Source organism: Bicyclus anynana, chromosome 2, assembly GCF_947172395.1.
Source record: "Bicyclus anynana chromosome 2, ilBicAnyn1.1, whole genome shotgun sequence".
Lineage (NCBI taxonomy): Eukaryota > Metazoa > Arthropoda > Insecta > Lepidoptera > Nymphalidae > Bicyclus > Bicyclus anynana.
The window spans coordinates 15,927,505-15,950,874 of record NC_069084.1 but is presented as its reverse complement, the minus strand read 5'-3'; the positions used below and the strand labels follow the sequence as shown (position 1 = coordinate 15,950,874).

General features: G+C 37.7%; 2 protein-coding genes across 6 annotated transcripts in view; one reads left to right on the top strand and one right to left on the bottom strand.

The window, feature by feature from the left end:
- LOC112055993 (uncharacterized) overlaps nt 1-13,201 on the top strand; it is a 22,490-nt gene extending 9,289 nt beyond the window's left edge. The window contains exons 7-14 of the mRNA XM_052885156.1: nt 1,138-1,303; nt 1,722-1,793; nt 5,109-5,163; nt 5,459-5,505; nt 5,889-8,556; nt 9,433-9,514; nt 10,266-10,385; nt 11,096-13,201. Of these exons, the coding sequence (XP_052741116.1) occupies nt 1,138-1,303; nt 1,722-1,793; nt 5,109-5,163; nt 5,459-5,505; nt 5,889-8,556; nt 9,433-9,514; nt 10,266-10,385; nt 11,096-11,240 (3,355 nt within the window). The 3' untranslated portion in view covers nt 11,241-13,201. The remainder of the gene's footprint in view (nt 1-1,137; nt 1,304-1,721; nt 1,794-5,108; nt 5,164-5,458; nt 5,506-5,888; nt 8,557-9,432; nt 9,515-10,265; nt 10,386-11,095) is intronic.
- Nucleotides 13,191-23,370, bottom strand: LOC112055996 (nuclear transcription factor Y subunit gamma). 5 transcript variants are annotated; one of them, XM_024096314.2, is made up of 9 exons: nt 23,117-23,370; nt 21,289-21,424; nt 20,311-20,496; nt 18,973-19,104; nt 16,646-16,717; nt 15,862-15,951; nt 14,892-14,984; nt 14,101-14,214; nt 13,191-13,424 (listed from the first exon to the last, which is right to left on the bottom strand). In XM_024096314.2, exons 1-9 carry the CDS (start codon nt 23,140-23,142, stop codon nt 13,353-13,355), a joined length of 921 nt encoding a protein of 306 aa, XP_023952082.1. In that variant the 5' UTR covers nt 23,143-23,370; the 3' UTR covers nt 13,191-13,352. The 5 variants fall into 5 exon arrangements, with proteins under 5 accessions (XP_023952082.1, XP_023952083.1, XP_052741179.1 ...); XM_024096315.2 differs by having other exon boundaries at nt 14,892-14,981; XM_052885219.1 differs by lacking the exon at nt 16,646-16,717 and having other exon boundaries at nt 14,892-14,981.

Below are 23,370 nucleotides of genomic sequence, written 5' to 3'. Positions count from 1 at the left end.
CTCGTCGTCGGCGTGCTCGCCCGCATGTACACGTGAGTTTTGCTATACACATTGATTATGTTTTTAACCGACTTCCAAAAAGGAGGAGGTTCTACGTTCGGCTGTATGTATGTTTTTTTTTTTTTCTTTTTATGTATGTCCAGCGATAATTCCGTCAATTATGGACCGATTTTGAAAATTCTTTTTTTGTTTTGTAGGGTTTACTTCCAGGGTGGTCCCATTTTTTTCATGTCAGGATCTGATGATGGCATCCTGGAGAAATTGAGGGGAACTTTCGAAAGTTGTAGAGACGGCTAGTACGTTTGTTAGTGTTTCCATAAGGTATTTTAAACCACTACAATTTTATGAAGGTTTGGAGTTGGTCTGATGATGGAGCCGAAACACAGACGATGGAACTCGTCAAGGATTTACAGCAGTCGCCTTTTGTTTGGTCTTGATTAATTTGTATTGATGAGTACTTTCCACCTGTATTAAGGGTCTGGTGATGAAGACGAGGGACAGTGAAGAGAACTCCTCGACGGTTCACAGTAGCTACCTTGTGTTTGGACTTGATAAATTTGTATTGATGAGAACTTTCCACCTAGATGGATTGCGAATGTATTAAGGGTCTGGTGATGAAGACGAAGCACAGTGAAGAGAACTCCTCGACGGCTCACAGTAGCTACCTTGTGTTTGGACTTGATAATTTTGTATTTATAAGAACTTTCCACTTAGATAGGTTGTGACTGTACACACGCAGTGGGTATGCTAACACTAAAAATAAAAAAATAAAAATTTTAATAAAAAAAATTCAACCGACTTCCAACTCAAAAAATAACTTTAACTAAAAAGCAAAAAATAACATCCTACCTATGTGCTACCTACTGATCAGTTTGAAGGCGGTGCCAAGCCAGTGTCGTGTTTTAATTAAAGCTGTTTCTGGAATAATCACAGAAATTTAGTTTAAACGTATTTAATTAAAACATCACTGGCTTGGCACCGCCTTCAAACTGACTAACGAATATACTGAAAAACTAACTAACTATAAACGGGTTTAACTGCGGAGCACTGCCAGTATTGTTATTTTGATTAATATTACCTAAAATTCATTTTAAATTGTAGGTAGCTACTTATTTATTAAATTAATGCAAATCCCAGTGCCCCACACGGCCTGCTGTTATGGTTCAAAGTGCTGGACCCCCTGCGGATGTGCGGGGCGCAAGTGCTGGCGGGCTGCTGCGAGGTCAACATCCAGATCGGCAACAAGCAGCACGCCGACAAGCTTGACCTGGCCTTGCGCGCTATATACGCTAACAAGTACCAAGTGAGTGCAGCTCCCTATCTATACACACCACAGAATAGAGAATGATGCAGAATGAGTCTTTTTTTTTAAATTTTACAAGTTAGCCCTTGACCGCAATCTCACCTGATGGTAAGTGATGATGTAATCTATTCTAAGATGTTAGCGGGCTAATTTGTTAGGAGTAGGAAGACAATTCACACCCCTTTCGGTTTCTACACGGCATCGTACCGGAACGCTAAATTGTTTGTCGGCACGTCGCCGGTAGGGTAGGTATATTATTATGGATTATAAAATAAAATTAATAATTGTGACTGCTAAAATGCATGTTTTTTTTGTTAAATGAGTAGAAATTACCTTATAGACCAATCAAAAAAATCTTACATCAATGGACCAGACGTTTTTCAGCCAGTTTTCAGTTTTATGTTATTATTTTTTTCAGCGAATGCCAGTCACTGCCCCTTTTCCGGTACTCGACTGTAGGGGTTCTCAGCGAATCATAGATTACACATCCGTGAGTATATTTATTCAGTTTAATATGGTCCTAGATCCGGCATCTATACTAATATTATAAACTTGTTTGTTTGTTTGCTTGAACGCGCTAATCTCAGGAACTAGTTAAGAATATATATCTGTTATTCATTAGTGCTATGTAATAAATGATAGGTATTGTTCACAGTGACACGTTGCAAATAGGTTGGCTAGTTAAATTGCGTCCAAACACATTTAAGCAAGTAGGCAGATTCACTAATAAATAAATAATAATAATTCACTAATAAAGCTTTTTTCTTTCTTTCTTTCTTTCTTTCAGATTTTAGAATCTATATATTTAAAAGAAACAAGGTTTGTTACAACACTTATAACTCGAGATGCTGGACCGATTTGGCTCAAAATTGGTGAAGTGGTAGCTGAGAACCAGGAGAAAGACATAGGATACTTAGTAGTAGGGTGAGTAGGGGTATGGTAGGATAGGACGTGTATGTTAGTGGTAGGGTAGGGGTAGGGTAGGAGTAGGGTGGGGTAGAATAGGATAGGGGTAGGGAATGAGTCAAAGCGAAGCTTGACCGGGTCCGCGAATTTATTTATTTGCACTTCTTTCCTATCCCTACCTTACACTACCCTACTCCTACCTCTATCCCTACCCTACCTCTACTCTACCCCTACCCTACACTACCCTACCCTACAACTACCCTACCGCTACCCTATCCCTATACCATAAACCTACCCTACCACTATCCTACCCTACCGCTACCCTACCCATACCCTATCCCTATACCATACCCCTACCCTACCACTACCCTACCCTAGGATTTAGGGGTTTGAAAAATAGATGTTGGTACTGAATATGCACAAAAAATTTCATCAAAATCGGTCAAGCCGTTTCAGAGGAGTATGGCAACGAAAACTGTATAATTTTTAATAGAGGTTAAATAAAAAAAAAAAATTGCAATAAAATCTAATTGCGACTGTAATTAAAGATCTAAGCTATCCTATCTCTCAAGTTGGACCAGACTGCTCACGGTGTGCCAATTTAATTTAAAATCGGTGAAGTAGTTTAGGAGTCCATCGCGGACAAACATCGTGACAGGAAATTTATATATATTAAGATAAACAGGTCGATAATATTTTTTGCGAATAGAAGGTACAAATTGCTGTTGAGGAAATAATTTTGAGAATTTTTGGAAGCCGCATTAATTAGATAAATATTTTTTTTGTTTCGCTCCCTTATCTGCAAATTAAACATAGACAAAACAGTAAAAGTGTTCAAAACAGCCAATAAAAACACCTGGAATTGTATTCATATCCGGTGTAAGCTGTCAATGTCATGTAATATTGTCAAATGTCAATATGACACAAGTTTATAAGAAACAATAAATCGTAGACAGAGAAGCATGAAACAAAATAAAATTTAAAGGCAAAGCATAGCTCCAGTGACCTTGTTAATGTTTCAATGACATAACAAATTCAGTAAAATGTGGGTAGTTTAATAAAATTTACCTATCTATGTCATTGTTAAGTTAAGAGCGGAACATTCGCTTATTCGCTTATGTATATATTGTTTACAACGTGTTGAAGCTCTGTAATGTATTGGACAATATAAAATACATTACATTATCGGTTATGCCTTTTTGGTGACGTGTTGTGTGCGTTACTCGTTTGCCGTATATTCCTCTGCGCTTGTCAAAAACTACAAAATATGGTATTTTAGTTAAGTGCCTCTAATAAATTTAACCCTATTATATGTAATTATTACTAATCTATAAATAATAATATAATAATATAATATAGCCTTTATTTCCAAGTACATAAATTACAAAAATTTTACAGTTTACATTTTACATTTTTAAAGTTTTTTTTTTTGTTACAAAAAAACATTAACATTTCATTAAATATTAAACATGTCAATTTATAATTTAATTGATATTAATTTCATAAGTGTTTGTGTCAGAAAGGAGATTTCTCAGTCATTGTTAATGTTCATTTCGTCAATTTTAATTTTATTTATAATGTCATTTATTCTTGGAACGCCCATTTTTGGGCATAGGCCTCCTCCATTTTTTTTTTTCAATCTATAAATACTAAATTTTAATACTAGTGGTCCCACAGTGGTAAATTATTTTTCCCTAACGGTAATTAATTGTAACGATATTAAGATTTGAAGGTCAAAAATTAATTCTTTTATTACATTACGTCTATGAATCACTGATTTCAATATAGGTAATCTTTTTCAAACAAATTATGTATGTATGTATGTGTGAATATAAACTAAATCCAAAAAATGAGACTTAAATAAATAATACATCTTTTTATTATATATGTCTTTTTTCTAATGTTACAAAAGCTTTGGCAATTGAACTTGATGTGGTTTGATTAATAATTCTAAACTTTTAATGTTTTTCTTTTCTTTGAAAACGTTTTCTAGTTTCATAAGTCTTTTATTAATTAATGTCCGATATTTTTGCATACAAATAAATAAAATAAATACGTTTTTGAATAAAAAAAATAAATGTGATTTAATTTGTTACGTTTGTCAAAGTCACCGTCAAGTTTCGTTCATTGATTACAAAATACTTGCTTTTATTTTGAATCATTCTACATTTTTTGTTATATTTATTGACTAATAAAGTAGCAAACCTAAAATTTAATTAATAAAGCTAATCATAATGTGCTCAACTCAACTCAACTAAGAAGATCCCTTAGCAAAATCTAACCAAGTTTTCGTAAATCGCGAGTTTCGTCATTTATAATATGATTTTTCAATAAGCTTCCTACTTGTTCTTATTGAGACTAGCTTGCCCATGTCTTCAAGTTTGTGATAAAAAAAATGTATGCGATTTTTTATAGCTTTAAACTTACATTTATAAATTAATAGCGGACGCCCGCGACTTCGTCCGCGTGGAATTCAGTTTTTCACAAATCCCGCGGAAACCATGGATTTTTCCGGGATTAAAAGTAGCCTATGTGTTAATCCAGAGTAAAATCTATTTCCATTCCAAATTTCAGCCAAATCGCTTCAGTAGCCGCAGCGTAAAAGAGGAACAAACATACTTACACACTTACACACAAACTTTTACCTTTATAATATTAGTGTGAAGTATGATTATTATTAACCGTCGTCCCGCGGTTTCATCTGCGTAGTTCTTGTTCTCGTGGTAATACGGGGTTAAAATATAACATAACAATTTCAGTAAACCGAACATTCACTAATAATGGCTTTCTAGTGGTAAAAGAATTTTCATATTATCCCCTACAATACGACAAACTTTACCTCTTCCTATCATTATTATAATAAATATGGATTAATATTTATATTTATATTGTCTCACAGGAAGAAGAGACAAGATTTTCCAATCCACCCCAAGTTATACCACAAGAACAATCAGGTAAGTTAATTATTATCATCATTATGACGACCTCCGTGGCGCAGTGGTATGAGCGGTGGATTTACGAGACGGAGGTCCTGGATACAATCCCCGGCTAGGCCGATTGAGATTTTCTTAGCTGGTTCAGGTCTGACTAGTGGGAGGCTTCGGCTGTGACTACTTACCACCCACCCTACCGGCAAAGACAGAGAGAAAAATATGTGTTTTAGAATCATGTAAATAATTATAAGTAATTAATTAAACAATTATTTTCATAAGTATTGATGTAAATAAAATGCTTTTTTTTTGTCAACAGAATTAAATGTCACGGCGTCGTCTACGTCAACGACATCGCTACTGGCGGTAAGTAACTTTGAAAAACAAATAGATAAACTGCCCATAGACTCACGACTTCTAACGCGTAGAGTGCTATTTTTATACCCTTTTTTTACTGTTTTTCCTTACTATAGCGGCACAGTCGCGACTGTCTGCACCCCACGCACGCCCCGAGTTCGAGGTGCGTAGGTATAGCCGGTATAGGTGCGAAATCAGTGCCAGAATAAGAAATTTCAAAATGACGGCCTGTTTTTAATTTCTTCAGAATATGTTTTAGCCATTTATGCAATGCCCAGATATCAATTTTGAAGTTTTGGTGTTGTCCGATAATCATAATCTATCGAGAATTTTTAAGCGGTAATACAAAACAATGGTGAAATATGTTTTTTTCAGTACTTTTTCCTTTTCAGGTCCAAGAAATTGCCGGAAATATTTCAAATCATTTTGATAAGCAACATCCAGTTCTGATCAAGGAACCAAATCTGAGCATTATTAGTGAACATAGTGAGGTGGAAGATAGAGAAAATTCCCCGAAAGCTCCTTGTCAAGTAACAGCTAACATAGACACAACTAACATAGTAGACCTGCTAGAGCAAGAAGCTTTACACCATTCACGACACGAACAGACTGGCATTCGTGACCATAACAGTAATGTTATAGACAAAACATATTCTACAGTAGTGCCGAGATATAGACGATGCGACATCAGAGAATATAATTTTAAACCAATTGTATGTGAGGCCACAACTGACGAGTCGAATACGACGTTCGTAGAAAACACACCAGTAGTGCCCGCGGTGAATAAAAATAAATTAGCACTGAGACGCGTGGTAAAACCAACGCATAAGGGTAATGATTTAGGAGAAAACATATTTGATTACAATACAATTGAAAATTTTTTCAATCAGCACTGTAATGAAAATGAAAATGGCGAATTGATCGTCAGTCCAACACTAGCGGAAATATTAAACGATTCGTCGCGAGACGAATTATTAACTTTCCGCTATCCGGTGAACACGGAAGCTATTGTATCGACTGAAGTTGTAGAATGTCTAAACAGCATCATTGATGACGTATGCAGAGACTTAGAACAATTAAAAGAAGTCACAAAGTCGACGGTGGCAAACACGAAAAATTTAAAAAAGAGCACTAAAAAAAGGAAGCCACAAGTGATTAAATTAAAATTTATGAACACCAGAACGAAAAATGTTCCCAAAAAAAACTCTAACTCTGGTTTAGTATCCAGAAAACAAAACAATTCAAATATACCGCCCGAAAAACAATCAACTGGTCATAAATTATCGAGTCCTACAATTAAAAGAAAACGTAAATTATACTCAAAAAGCGACGATTTTGTCAATGCAAATAAAGATTTATACGTGTCAGAAACTGAAGATGACAGTCTTTTGATACAGCGGGAAGCTTTAACGCGTGCAGTTACTCCCTATAAAGAAATGGAGCGACCACGTAGAGTTGCAGCTACGCGAAATTTACTGAATACAAAAAACAGATATGACTCACAAAAAAAATTAGACCAGGATATTTTGTTTGATCGAGTAATAAAAACCATTGACAATCCTGACGTTGTATTGGCTGACAAAAAAGATATGGATAGAGGTGCCGTGTACAATTTTAGTAGCGACGAGGATGGCGAGTTTAAAAAGAAGCCAGTTCCTCGCAAAACGGCAAAGAAATCGCGCACGGTTAAATCTAAAACCACCGCCAAAACAAAGGTTGATAGAATGCGTACGACACGTTCTGCATCTAAAAAAACGGTTACAAAATCAGCGATGTCACCAGTGACGGATATGATCGATGAGCGTATTAGAGAAGGCCCTACTGAACCACTAAACACGTCATTTTCGTCTCGTCAAAACGTACCCGTAGTCACTAGTGACGACAAACCTGGGCATAAAAGACCCAGAATGGAAACGATTGGAGATGACTCCCAACCCGTAAAGAAGACAAACAGAGAGAAGACCAATAAGAAGGGCAAGCCAAACGTTAGTAGAACTAACAGCTCCAAAACGGACAGTCCACTAAGAGCGCTTCAAGTCGAAACAGTGCGTAAGGTGGTCGAATTAGATAGATCCATTGAAATAATTGAAAAAATGGATGAAGGCTTGGACATGTTAGATTTGATAGAAAACCCACCGGAGGAGGTCGATGGTACAGCGAATATCAGTCGTATATCAATAAATACGCCAGTCACTGAAATAGATAGGTCAATAAGCAGTATCGATCGATCGCCCTATAAAACCTTAGTTGTATTAGACAGACTTGATATTCACGATTTTCCATATCAGTCCGATAAAGATAGTGGCCGGCGCACTCACAGTTCTAATTCACATACAAAAAGTGATATTTATGCAAAGCAATGCGGAACATTTAGCAGAACAGAGATGCAGCCTGCAGTAGTGTGTACTAAACTATCTAAACAAGAAATAGACAAATACTTAGCACGCAAGAAGATTTCCGATAAACGTACAAGTCTTACAAGTCCACATAGTCGCGAAATCCGTAAGAAAGCCAATCGTAAAACGTTAATATCGCCCATATCTCTTGACTTGGATGTACGTAAATCTGTCACACTAGAGAAAGAGTTAGAGGAAGATTGTTTGACATCAGAGAGAAATTTAACCAGACATGAGTTGTTGAAGTACGGTGTCACCAGTGAGAAAAATAGCTTCTCGGGGCTAATCTCCAGTAAAGGGAAGAGCGTCGATCGAGTGTTAAGGTCTGAGAGAAATTTAAACAGACATGAGTTGCGGAAGTACGTTGTCACCAGTGAGCAAAATAGTTTCTCGGCGCTAAACTCCAGTAAAGGGAAGAGCGTCGATCGAGTGTTAAGGTCTGAGACAAATTTAAACAGACATGAGTTGCGGAAGTACGGTGTCACCAGTGAGCAAAATAGTTTCTCGGCGCAAAACTCCAGTAAAGGGAGGAGCGTTGATCGAGTGTTAAGGTCTACGGCCACTAAGCGACAACACGACGATATACATACAGCGTCAAGTGATGATGTCTCCCCTAAGTCAAGAGTCGAGAGTTGGCTCAACGACAATCATCCTAGACACTCTGGTATGTTAATTTTTTAGGTTTTTATCATAATCAAATTTTTTAGCACTCCGAGGTAGGATTGGAGCTTAGGCCCAAAAGGCGGTTCTCAATTTGACGCGTACTTTTTTTTTGTTACCTCATATCTTGGTCATTTATTAACCAATTTTGAAAATCATTTTTTTGTTTGAATACTTCGAGATTGGTCCCATTTGATTTTCATGAAATCAGTATAGTAGTTTTGTGTTAAAATCAAAATACCTAATTTTTTATTTAGTTCTAATTTTTTTTAAGTCGGTTAAAGTTTCACGTTAAAAAGATTATTTGGTTCTTTTGTCACAAATAGCTGACATCTATCTGGGCGCTCTAGGCCCAGGGTAAATCTAGCTCTGCCAAGTGTCTAATAACAATAGTATTATAATATAGTATTATATATCACAAAAAATAATTTTAACAAAAAATTCAAAATCACAAAAATAAACTTAAAAGCGAAAAATAACATCTAGTGGCGTATTAATTAAAGCCGTTTCTGAAAGAACCACGGGAAAGAAAGAAAAAAAAGAATCGTCTGAAAATTCTAAAACTTTATGATTTAAGCGGCTTGAGTTAATGCATGTTGGCACCGCCTTCAAAGTGATCAGAAGATAGCACATACGATGTTTTTTTATTACGCTGTTTTTTTTTGTGAATTTGAAGTCGGTTGAATTTTTTTGTTTAAAAATATTTCATTTTTCTGTTTTTAGTGTGTGTGTGTGTGTGGGTGTGTGTGCGTGTACGGGCAATTTCGTTATTTTCATTTCAACACAAAATTACTGAACCAAATCTCTTTTTTTTTGAAGTCGGTCAAAAATAGTAATCGACTAAAACGCCTTAACACTAAATGTTTTATTATTTTTTTAGAATATGCTGCCCTTAAAGAAATCGTGTCACCAAATTTTAAAAAATTGGACACTATTTTAAGAAATCAGATTATGAACAAAGTGTAAGTAATAAGAATTGATTTATTAACGTCCTACGCAGAAAGGTGTTGTGATGTTGTGAATTTACTATATGTGTCTATTACCCAAAGATTTTATACTTACTATAGACATGTCGAAACTGAGGTGGACAGAAGTGGAAGTCATTTAGTCGCATTGTAAACAACAAAAGTTATTTAAACTAATCTATACTTATAATAAATCGGAGTTCTGTAGAGAGGTTAATTCTGTACATCTATACTAATATTATAAAGAGGAAAACTTTGTTTGTACGTTTGTTTGTTTGATTGTAATGAATAGGCTCAAAAACTACTGGACCGATTTTAAAAATTCTTTCACCATTCGAAAGCTACATTATCCACAAGTAACATAGGCTTAACTTTATTTTGGAAAAAAATAGGGTTCCGTAAGATATTTGGGTTTTAGGTGTAAAAAATCAACCAGAAAAGTAGAGTAGGGGTAGGTAGGGGTAGGATAGGGGTAATTGAAAGTTTACATCGAGTTTCACGCGGACGAAGTCGCGGGCGCCGGCTAGTGTAATATATTTCCAAAATAACTATCATGGGGTGATTAGTGATCGATACTGATGCCAAATATGCAATTAATAAAATTTTGTCCGTCTGTCTGTATGTTCGTTAAAGAAACAAAAATGGATGACTCCAGCCCTTTTACTACTGAGCTATTGGGGCTTTAAATGGCTGGACAACGTCTGTCGGTCAGGAGGTATGTAATAAAATTAACTTTCGTTTCCCTTAGGTTAATGAAAATGCGAGAGGATATAAAAACGGATTTTAATAAATTAAAGTTGTCCATTCAGCAGCGCACAAGACAAAAAGAAGTCGAAATATATGAGATTTTTGCTGAATTAAATAAATCGTACGTATTTAAATTTGTTTATTTTTCGCTTAAGGTGTGCCGATGCCTGCCTGAAGCTAATAGTAAAGAAAAAAAAATACCATAAAAATTAAAAAAAAAACCCGATTGCTTAAGCATTATTAACTGAAAAGAGAAAAGCAAGTATCACAATCTATATCTTATATACAGGGTGCTCGAGAGTATTTCCCACAACTTCGGGGTATTGATGAGTCCACTTATAGGAGCCGGACTGCATGACTAATATTTTTTTTAACTAAAAGATAAAAACTTCATTTTCATACAAATTAAAATGATTCCGACTACCCATGTCACACGCCTTTAACTATCCTATAATTTTAAATTTTGGCTACTTCATAATTATAAGGATGCGTATAAGGGACATATTTTATGATCTATTTACATAATAAATATTATTTACTCCGAAAATATTAATTTTGGAACACATGTTCTTTGAACATTTTTAATTAATTTTCGGTAAAGAATATAACCCCAGTGTTATGGGAGATACTCCCCAGCACCCTGTATATTTATTTTATTTATTTATATTTTATTGCACAAAAAACCATTAATTTAAAACAAATACGAGCGAATGTGGTTTTATTGCTTTTAGCAATGTCTGCCATACAACCTTTGCATAAAGAAATTTGGGACGCCAACCTTTGGATATGTTAATAAAAAATAGTACTTATATACCTAATACTAATTTTCAGGAACCAAGAAGATATGAATAACTTATGTAAGAAGATAGATACCAAAATAACGAGAGTCCTCTGTATGGAAAACGAAAAAATGGCCGATTTGATCACAATGAAAGAAACAATCCTGAATGATCTTCAGCAGGCCGGCTTCCCTTGACAATTAAACGCACACTATTAAAATATCAAGTATAGTCGGATGCAATCTTTGTGATATCTGAAATAAGCTGCTGGTGAGGGTGTCGCTACGAGCGGGTCATAGACTCCGCGCCACGAAAGAAGTCCCGAGCATTGATTGACCTCTTATAATAAAAGGCCGCACAATCATGTAGAAAATTTCACTTAAAAACTGGCCAATTTTGCTTTGACAGTTTAAGAATTATTGGTAAAAAAAATTACACGTAAAGGCCTATAAATATAGTCCAATATTCAATAAAATCCCAAATTCAGAGCAAATTCAACCTTAATGTTTGAGTTTAAAGTTGAATTTGCGAATGCGACTACTTGAATTGAGTGCCAAAAAGTTGTGTATGGCACTCATTGAGTGGGGACGTTTTTTGGTCGCTGATCTATTTTTTAATAGGAAATCGATGGTCCCGAAGCTAAAACCTGAACTAAAATTGACAGCGCCTTACACAAATGATAATAAGACCGCCATTACCAATTGACAATGAGCGCCATTAAGACATTAGCGCCGCGTCTACGGGACTTATTTCGTGGCGCGGAGTATACTTAAGTACGCTAAAATCAAGACGCGCGAGTCGACTTCGTGTGGGGGTGATGCCCTGCCGCCGCGGCCCTCCGTAACCGCTTATACCTAAACCTAACGCACGATGTCACAAATATTGCATCCAACTATACCAATGTAATTTTTGTATAATATGCAACATAAAATGAAAATTATTTCCTTTTCTGTAAAGTTAAGTATAAGTTAGTTTAGGTTTCTTTGATTTATGTTAGCAAAAAAAAAATTAAATTTATTTTTTCTAGACGCTGGTGACGTCTGGTTTATTGGTGCATGAACGCAACCCACCATAAATATTAGTCTTGTTATAGTCATGGTTTTTTTTTTGTATTTATTATAGTAGGGGAGCCCGTGATGATATATTTGAAGTTACTAATGCAATGCATAATGGGGACAAATTTAGGGATGATTTAAAATTACTAATGCAATGCATAATCATGGGGACCAATTTAGGGTTGATTTAAAATTACTAATGCAAAGCATAATCATGGGGACCAATTTAGATTTTGTCGATTAGATGATAGGCATTAAATTGTTATATACTTTTTTTCACTTTCAGCGGTGGGAAAAGAATCTACAGACTTAGTGACAGAAATCTTTACCTTTTCGAAATGCACACCTTTTAGCTATTAGCAAACTTACCTTACCTGACGTGCTGGTTCAGTATTTTTTTTGTTTGCCTACATACCCACTAACATTAAGGTTCATGCTCATTAAGGGCAGACATACTTGGTGGGGATACTCAACAACGTGCAAGCTATACTACCTTATGTTCATCTGCCGCGCTTGAGTGAATCCAATAATCCTCTCTTCGGCTCCCCTACTATAATTGACATTACAAATTACATTCATTGATTAATTTATATATTATTAAATTATTAAACATGTTAAATAAAATTAAAGTTTGGAAATTTTTATGTTCTACAGGTATATATGAATCCATATATAAACCTTCACCGACCTGTCTACTGGATGAAAAGTATTATTTTTATATCAAATTAAATATATTGCCAATTAATCTCATAAATGAATACACAAAACAAGCATTTTTCGGTCCTCAGGAACAGCTTCGAGTTTGACGATTATTTTGTTTTATTAATATTATTTTAAATCAAAAACCTTTTGGAGTGGGGACGGAATGATTTCAAATAATAACAAAATATTTAACGCAACCCATTAGCAATGTATTTATTGAAATAATATTTGATATTAAAATACTTTTCACCCAATAAACAGATTAGTGAACTGTGAACGTCTTATTCGGATCCTCTAATATTTAGTACTTTAAGTTTCTTTATTACAATATACTAAAAATAAATTATAAGATAATAAAGATCTCTTAAAGATATAAATAAATAAAAATACTTTAAATTGTATACCTCTATATTATTCCGAACCATTTAATTTACACACTTAAATAATTTGTTGATATCTAACACCTTAACCGTATCACACAACTTGTCAATGTCACTGTACACTTTGTCCTTATGGCGAATGTTCTCTTTTCACCTTAATTTTCAGTTTGCACTAGCTCTCCTCCGGGCCGGAGACTTGTGCTACGAAAATCTGGTGCGGCTGGTGCGGCGTTTGAGATGGCACCTGAAAAAAAAATAATTCAGTAATAACATTTTTGAACGTCTCCGTGGCACAGTGGATTTACAAGACGGAGGTCCTGGGTTCGATCCCCAGATTCGGTGGGAGGCTTCGGCCGTGGCTAGTCGCCACCACTTAACGTTCGCGATTTAATGTTCCGGTGCGATGTTGTGTAGAAACCGAAAGGGGTGTGGATCTTCATCCTCCTTCTAACAAGTTAGTCTGCATCATCACTTACCATCAGGTGAGATTGTAATCAAGGGCTAACTTGTAAAAGAAAAAAAATTAAAATTTTGAAAAACCCCCTAAGGTTCAAGGAAAACAATCAGGTTTATATGTCCCAATTTTCCCACCCTACTCGAGTATATTTGCAGATATTCGCTAATTCTCCCCCACTTTCACCCCCCACAACTTTTAAATTGCTCAACAGATTTTCATCAAACATATTTATGAACTCGCACATAAGTCATCTTTAAATCTTACAAAAAACCCAAATTGTTCTAAGTACGAAGTAGCTTCATCCGTTCGGGACACGTCAAACCTATTAAATAATTAGTTATTTACTTATTAATTAAGACACGTCAAAGTTATTAAGGCCTACTTTACTTTAAAATAAATTGAGGTTAAAACCTACATCCATGTTTATGAATGGGTTAAAGTAATAATAGGGACCTGTAGCTACCTGTATGATCTGGGGCGTGGGTTGCGCCGGCTGAGCCTGTATGATGATGGGCTGGTTCGGGTTGTTCTGCACTTGCAGCCGGATCATGTTGAGCTGCGCTTGCGTGAGCAGGATCTGGAACGAATTGGTGACGTCACAGGTTTGAAGACTACTCTTGCACCATGTACCCCTGTATCACATTCCTTGGATTCTGCTGGGGGTCTACATGAATCTCTTAGTGAATCAAATGCCGTGGCGCAGTGGTATGTGCGGTGGATTTACAAGACGGAGGTCCTGCGTTCGATCCCCGGCTGGGCCGATTGAGGTTTTCTTAATTGGTCCCGGTCTGGCTGGTGGGAGGCTTCAGCCGTGGCTAGTTACCACCTTACTGGCAAAGAATTACTGCCAAGCGATTTAGCGTTTTGGTACGACGTCGTGTAGAAACCGAAAGGGGTGTGGATTTTCATCCTCCTCCAAACAAGTAAGTCCGCTTCCATCTTAGATTGCACCAACATGAACTAAAATGAAAATTTTAATAAAAAAAATCTTCCAACACAAAAATCAACCTAAACTAAAAAGTAAAAAATAACATCGTACCAGCTACCTTCTGATCAGTTTGAAGGCGGTGCCAAGCCAGTGATGATTTAATTCAAGCCGTTTAAATTACAACATTTCTGTGGTTCTTTAATATAACATAAAAAAAACATACATACAGCCGAACGTAGAACCTCCTCTTTTTTGGTAGTCGGTTAAAAATTATTTAAAAAAACCCTAGTTGAGCGTCTAGTGCACGCCAATGGTATAGTACTCACAGGCACGTTCTGCACCTCCCCCGCCGGGTTGACGATCTGCTGCACCAGCGTGACGGGCTGCTGGCCGGCGCTCACCGCCGTCGGCCGCGACTGCTGTAAGTGACACATTCATTAAACACATCACAGGGATAATTATTGATTATGATTATATAGCGGACCCGGTCAAGCTTCGTTTTGACATAAGTGCACTTATTCTCTATCCCTACTCTACCCTTCTATACCTCTACCCCTACCCTACCCTACCCCTACCGCTTGACTCTTAAACGTTTGTATGGGAAATAGAAAAGGGTTGTTTTTATGGTTTTCCCGGCAATTATATTATTTTTCTTACCTTTAAAACCTTCCCGATACCTCCACGAACATCTCAAGACCAAGATAAGATAAATCCGTTCAGCCGTTCTCGAGTTTTAGCGAGACTAACGAACAGCAATTCATTTTTATATATATAGACTAGCTGCGGTCGCCCGCGACTTCGTCCGCGTGGAAATCAATGTAAACTTTCAAGCCCTATTTCACCACCTCTTTAGTGGTTGAATTATATTTCGTATTTTTTTTACTCTACTCTAAAAATGTAGGACTTTCCATACAAACCACCCCCTACTTATTTTATTTTCGCAATTAAAGTATCCTATAACCTTTTCCACATTATGGTCTCAAACTGAGCAAAAGTTTTATTTGAATACATTCAGTAGTTTCAGCATTACATAATGCCCCCCAACCAAAATTTTCAAACTATCTTCAATTTAAAGAATGTTAAAATATACCTGTTACAGTTTTATTATAAGTTCTAGATGGCTCTAGTAGTCCTTTTTGCCAAGGTAACGTTTGGTGTTACAAATGATTTAAGTAAAAATCTTATAATTGCGAATTAATGTATAGAATTTGACCAGTTTTATTATAAGTATAGATATAGATAGATTAAATTAGATAAAAATATATTTTGATTGGGTTTAAAAGTAAAAAAACTCACAGTCATAGTAGGCATGTCTGCGGAGGAAACTACCTGCTGCACTAGAACACTCTGCTGACTCGAGCTGGCGGGCGGACTTGGCACCGGTTGCTGGACAAAAATAATAATTCGTTAACAAACACACTTGTACTTATAAAACGAATCGGAATAAATTTATTTTAGCAGACTCAAAAGTGATTACAAAAATAAGAAATGAATTGAACCACAACATTTGTCAGGACAACTTAATTAACAAATCAAACTGTAACCAAAATAAGACCCTAGAATGGCAGAGAATGATCTTGAAGTGAAGTCACGCACTTGTGAATGTTGTGTGTGGGGTTTAAGGCGCCTTTGACAGATATCTAACACTCCCCTTATCCACTCAAGTCACTCTCCCCGCCCATCCCAAGTAACCCATAAAGAATTACACAACAAGATATGTGGACGGCTCGGACGCCACGAGCACACTGAAGCCGTCCGTACCGCAAGTCGTTGCAACGCGGCGATAACATTTAATAAAACAATTAATATTAGCCGACGCTTGTGTACGTACCCTTAAGAATACGGAGATAAAATATACAAATAACGTTGCTTTATTACTATAGTGGTAATTGAATGTTAAATACTGTTCAGTAGCTACAGGTTACCACAAACATTAACAAAAAAAAAAAAATCGTTTTTTCAAAATGTTAAAAAATTTTTTTGTTGTGAGAGTTTTTTTTCGTATTCTCAAAACAACGGGAAATACGCGGGCGAAACCGGGGGGTGTTAGCTTAGTATATTTATATATTTTTAATTTCACCTGAACAACTTGACCGCTGGACTGTACTACGTACTGCTGGTGGGTGGAATGCGCCGCCTGCTGCTGCGGCATCTAAGGATAGTACCACCACTGACTTGAGGATTTCGTTCATTTGTATCAGACTGAATGTCCACTGCCAATCATCATCATACATCAGCCGATAGACGTCCACTGCAGGACATAAACCATTTGTAGGGACTTTCATACATCACGATCCTGCCCCCCCAAGTCAAGTGGCACGTCGATTCTCTTTCTACGATCGCTAACGCTTCAAAAACTAGAAAGATGTATGGGAATGACATTTGATATCGACCGGTCACGTGATCAAGGTCTGTCATTCCCATACATTTTTCTAGTTTTCGAAGCGTGCGAAGACGTGCCACTTGGCGGCTCAGCCTGCCTAGGCTGAGCCGCCTGCATCCAGCGAATCCCAGCGACTCGCTTGATGTCGTCAGTCCACCTGGTGTGGGGTCAACCAACACTGCATTGTTTTCTAGTGCGGGTCGCCGTTCCAGCAATTTAGGACCCCAATGTCGATCGGCTCCCCGAACTGTGCCCCATACATTGCCACTTCAGCTTCGCGACTCGTTGAGCTATGTCGGTGATTTTGGTTCAAGAGCGTATCTCGTCATTTCTGATTCGATCACGCAGAGATACTCCGAGCATAGCTCGTTCCATCGCCCGCTGTGAGACTCTGAGCCTTCTAATTATTATAACACTGAATTTGAGATTTCCATTGAAGACATTATTTTTCCTTGTTTTTCTAAAATACTCAGACCAATTACCTATTGTATATGACCTGCCTCGCTAGACGTTACTTTCTTTCAAAGTGTATGATCAACGATCTAATCACACTATCACACTAATATGATAAAGGCGAAAGTTTGTGTGTAAGTATGTTTGTTCCTCTTTAACGCTGCGGCTACGCGATTTGGCTGAAATTTGGAATGGAAATAGATTTTACTCTGTATCAACACATAGGCACATACTTTTCATCCCGGAAAATCCATGGTTCTCGCGGGATTTGTGAAAAACTGAATTCCACGCGGATGAAGTCGCGGGCGTTCGCTAGTGCGATTATAAAAACTGCCTCTACAGTATCGATGTTTTACATTTTTAGTTGTAATCGTGTTCGTCGGTTAAAGAGCTCCATAAAAATACCCTTTTGTGTAGTTGAATGGTGTAAAAAAAGGGGCAAAAACTTCTAGTGTATTATTAAGACAAGCGGACGCCTACGACTTCGTCTGCGTGGAAATCAATGTAAAGTTCCAACTCCTATTTCACCACTTAATTTTAAAAATCCTTGAATCACATTATGTTTCGTATTTTTTCATGATTTATGATCAAACTTTTAAAACTTCCCCAAAAAGTAGATACCCTATGTTTTGCTCCAAGATCCTATTTACCATTATAATAAAATGTATCTTGATCGGTTCAGTCGTTTATGTGTGAAAAGGTAACGGACAGACTTTCGCATTTATAATATTAGTATAGATATATTATACCAAATCTAAGCTCGTTTTCCTCAGAAGATTACAGACAGTTATTTTCGTGAATATGGATGCGATATTGGTCCTTCTATAATTGGTCTGAGCTAAAATATAACCAAACAAATGAACGAGATCATTTTCACTACAATATTTCATTTACGTTAATAAGCACTGTGCGACAATTATCTCAAAATAAGGCTAGAAAACCCCCATCCGTTCAGAATTTTTTCTGTGATGCCGTAGCAAACAGTCAGACATTCACAATAACAAATTGCTATCTTTTGCTTGAGTGGACGGTGTACCACTAACTTCCTTACAATAATAAGAATTTTAACAGGAAATTTCTAGGAAAAACCAGATCTCGAATCGAGGACCTCGAAATCCGAACAAATATTGGAGTTGGTATTTTATAAACTGACATGATGATGATCAACAACCCATATTCGGCTCACTGTTGAGCACGAGTCTCATGAAGAATTTTGATGACTCCCGTGACTCAATCTCACCTGATGGTAAGTGATGATGCAATCTAAGATGGAAGCGGACTAACTTGTTAGGAGGAGGATGAAAATCCACACCCTTTTCGGTTTCTACACGACATCGTACCGGAACGTTAAATCGCTTGGCGGTACGTCTTTGCCGGTAGGGTGGTAACTAGCCACGGCCGAAGCCAGCCAGCCAGACCCGGACCAATTCAGAAAACCTCAATCGGTCCAGCCGGGGATCGAACCGTCTTTTAAATCCACCGCGCATACCACTGCGCCGTCAGATAGTCGACTTGAAGCGGTCAAGCCTACCCTGAGCGCGTGCCCTGTGCACGCCACAGCTGCAACTCACCGGGTCCGGCGGCGGCGCGCTCCGCGGCGGGTCGTCGCGCGGCTTGCTCGGCTTCACTTCGTGTCGGGGCACGATGTCGATGAGGAAGTCGAACTGGTCCGACTTCGATATAGCCATTGCTATGTCGTTGCGCTTTTAACAGATAGAAGTGTATTTTTAATCTCTATTTAAATGAAAAAATATACGCAGTTTACACGACAGTCGGCAGTCGACTGCCGCCGAGACCGACGTCGCCGACTGAAGTCGACTGTCGTTGGCTGCCACCGAGACCGACGTCGCCGACTGAAGTCGACTGTCGTTGGCTGCCGCCGAGACAGACGTCGTCGACTGCCGTTAGCTACCGCCGAGACCGACGTCGCCGACTGAAGTCGACTGTCGTTGGCTGCCGCCGAGACAGACGTCGTCGACTGCCGTTAGCTACCGCCGAGACCGACGTCGCCGACTGAAGTCGACTGTCGTTGGCTACCGCCGAGACCGACGTCGCCGACTGAAGTCGACTGTCGTTGGCTGCTGCCGAGACAGACGTCGTCGACTGCCGTTGGCTGCCGCCGAGACAGACGTCGCCGACTGCAGTCGACTGCCGTTGGCTGCCGCCGAGACACACGTCGCCGACTGCCGTTGGTTGCCGCCGAGACAGACGTCACCGACTGCAGTCGACTGCGGTCGTCGGTAGAGTTGCCGCTCGAGTAAATTAACACTTGGTCTATACTAATATTATACTCGTAAAGAAGTACAGTTTGTGGTATTGTAATCTCTGGATCTGAACTGAACCGATTTCAAAAATATTGATATTTTCATATAGAATGAGATCCGGCCAGGGGCGTACCTACCGCCATATCAATGGGGCCCGCGGAATGCATGGGCCCCTTGTGTAAAATTTAATCCACAATCTCATAGACTACAAGCCCTTGAACAAAAATTACCTGTGAAATAAACCAACGTGAATAACGCTTAGAAGACTATATCAGGAAATAACTCTGAACACTATGCCGTCATTTCTGAGCGGTACAGGTGAGTATGCGAGTGGAGAGTAAGGCTTGCGACCTTTATATTTCGACACCTGCACGGCTATTCTCTAACGATGTTTTGTATAACTCGCTAGTGCGAGTTTCGCATTCACCTCTATCTATCTCATTCTATAGTATCGTGTTAAACAGAGAGAGATAGAGGTGAATTCTAAACTCGCACTTGCGAGTTATAAAAATATCATTATAGAATAGCCTAGCTGTGCTGGAAAAATGTACGGCGTTTTCGGGTAAAGTATCTGTATATGTGTATGCGCCCAAAAGTTGGAAACATAGGTTAGATCACTTTCATAACATTTATTTTCAAAGATACCTGCAGGGTCCTCCTCTTGTTGTCCTCGGTGTGCGACCAGGCGCGCAGCGTCAGCTCGTGGATGAAGATCTCGGCCGCCTTGGCGAACAGCACGGGCGCCTCCGCCGATATCATCTTCACCTCCTCGTCCAGCTTCATTATCTTCTTGATCCGCGCCAGGGGCAGCACTTGCGTTTTGAAGTCCTCCTAAAATGTGTATTTTTTGTGTAAAAACTACGATAAAATCATCAAATACAAAAAAAAAAAAATTTTTAACATAAAAATGGAACATACTTCAAAGACGTATTTCAGTTATTTTGATTTTAAAACAAAATTACTAAACCGATTTTCATAAATATTAAATGAGACCAATGACTATCTTGAATCAGAATATGTATTTAGGTACCTAGTCTTTAATAAAAAAAAAACATGCGCGTCGAATTGAGAACCTCCTTTTTGAACTCGGTCAAAAATCTATAATAAAATGTTTTTGGTGTGTCCAACAATGACTAGGTCACTAACTGTGGCCCTCTTATCACTCTCAGTCACTCAGCGTGCGAGCTGCGAGTGCGAGCTATGCTTGGAATTTCTCTGCGAGGCCGAATCAGAAATAAGGAACTCGACAGAAAAACCAAAGTCACTGACATACGAGTAGGTACGAGTAGCTCAATGAAAGCTGAAGTGGCAATGGACACATAGTTCGGAGAGCCGATGGAAGAACTGACCACATCAAGCGAGTCGCAGTTATTCGCTGAATACAGAAGCTTAAGATCGTGATAATTGGAAGTTCCTACATAATGTCTATGTCCTGCAGTGGACGTCCGTCGGCTCATATGATGATGACTTAAGAAAACACAGTTATCTTGAAACCTATTGATTAAATCGTTCGGCGGTGAATCCACGCCTTAATCCTCTGGATTAACATTTAGTTTCAACTATAATAAGGGAAACTTTGTATGAAAGTAAGTTAGAAGCTGGCTAGTGTAGGAATATGCTCACCGAAGTGATCTTCTTCATATCATCATTGACCTTGCCCCAGAAGGCCTGCAGCGTGTTCTGGATGTTCTCAGCGGGCGCATCCTCTATACATTCCAGTTCGTTGTCGTCAGAGCCCGCCGACGTGCCCGCTTGCTCGCTGTAATACCAACCCACACGTGACTACGATTTACCCTAATTTTTAGGGTTCCATAGTCCACAAGGAACCCTTATAGATTCGTCATGTCCGTCCGTCTTTTCGTGGTTTAACGCAAAGACTATTACTACTAGAAAGCTGAAAATTAGCATGAGTATGTACATTAAAAATGCGAACAAACTCGTAGAATAAAAACATTTTTTTAGGGCACCTCCCTAAAGTGGGTATGATTTTTTTTATTACTCATTTATTTCTTAGTATGGGGTATCGTTGGATAGGTCTTAAAGGTCATGAGGGGTCTTCCAACGTTACGATTTAGGGATTCGTTTGTAAAATATTAAGCTACCGACTAAACGGTTGTTTATGGATACGTGAAAATATTCACGAAAATAGGGTAGGTATACACTGAAATTACAAGGAAATCTGTAACAGCTATAAAGCAATTACTATTTGAAGAGTAATAGTCGACCAACTTTAAAATCATAATTAATAATTGGAAATCGGAAATTGCATATAATTCCGTTGTTAATTAAAAAGATAAAGTTGTCAGTAAGATAACTCAGTTAAAACTAGAAAGCTGAATTTTGGTATGGGTAGGTATGTATATTAATTAGGTCTATAAAGTGACAAAAAATTGGTGTTCCTTCCCTACATGCAAAGTGAGGATGTATTTTTATCGCATATCCTATGGTGTGGGTATTTGGGTATCGTTATCGGTATTTTTGTGCATTACATAAGAGACTAGCTGACGCCGCGCGGTTTCTCCTGCGTAGTTCTCGTTTCCGTATGAATACGGAGATAATATAGCCTATAGCCTCGATAAATGAGCCATCTAACACTGAAAGAATTTTTCAAATCGGACCAGTAGTTCTTGAGATTAGCGCGTTCAAGCAAACAAACAAACTCTTCAGCTTTATAATATTTGTATAGATTAAAGGGCTAACTTAATGTACGGAACACTACACTGCGCGTGGCCCGACACGCACTTGGCCGGTTATTTTAGTTTTTTTTTTAAATGTGTTTGTTAGTAAACAGTATGCATAAAGTTTGCCGCGATTCACGATAATAGTACGTATTATGAACGTCATATAGTCGACTGTCACCGTACCCATGCTATCTGAAAAACACCATAGGTACCTACCTAATTGTATTTTTTCCACGTGCTAGAGTTATTTGACAAGCTAACAAAAATTTCATCATTATAGGTTCAGCATTTCGTTCAGCGCATATGATTACATTTCGTCAATTGATTTACTTATATATACAGGTGTATACTTTAACAAAACATTGGTTTTTAGAAGGATATTCCTAATTAATTCAAAATAGTAATAATTTTTCAAGGGTTTTAATAAAAAAATTAAGTCTTGAAAAATATATAGGTGAAGTGGAACATATTTTTGACTATAGTAAAAGAAACTATTTTTGACTAGTGAAAAAATACATAAAACAAAAATGTAAACTTTAATTTTGATAAGAAATTAAGATATGAACTCGTACCTAACTTCTCGTTCTTACGATAGCGCGTAACTAGTGTGAAGTTACCCTAATAATATGAAAAAATGTGGTAAGTACTTAATTAAAATTTAATTTAATTCACACACCCAATTATTAAACATTATTAAATAAGTACAAATAATTAAAAAATATATAAATATAGAAGTCCGAGTTTACTCGGTTAATGTTTGTGAAACTTACGTTGGCACAAAGAAGCATACCGACATCTTGTATAACAGGCAGCGAACCCACGACCTCGGGAATTTGGAACCACAAAATTAGTTTATTTATGCTAATCCTAATGTTTTGGATCACTAAATAAAAACATTAGCCGCGAGCAAAGTTATTAAAAACACGGTAACCAATAATCAGAGTAATATTCGGAGATCTCCAATCACCAATTACTGAAAATGCGCCAGGACCACGATTCGTCCACCGATGACCACTCACAAGCT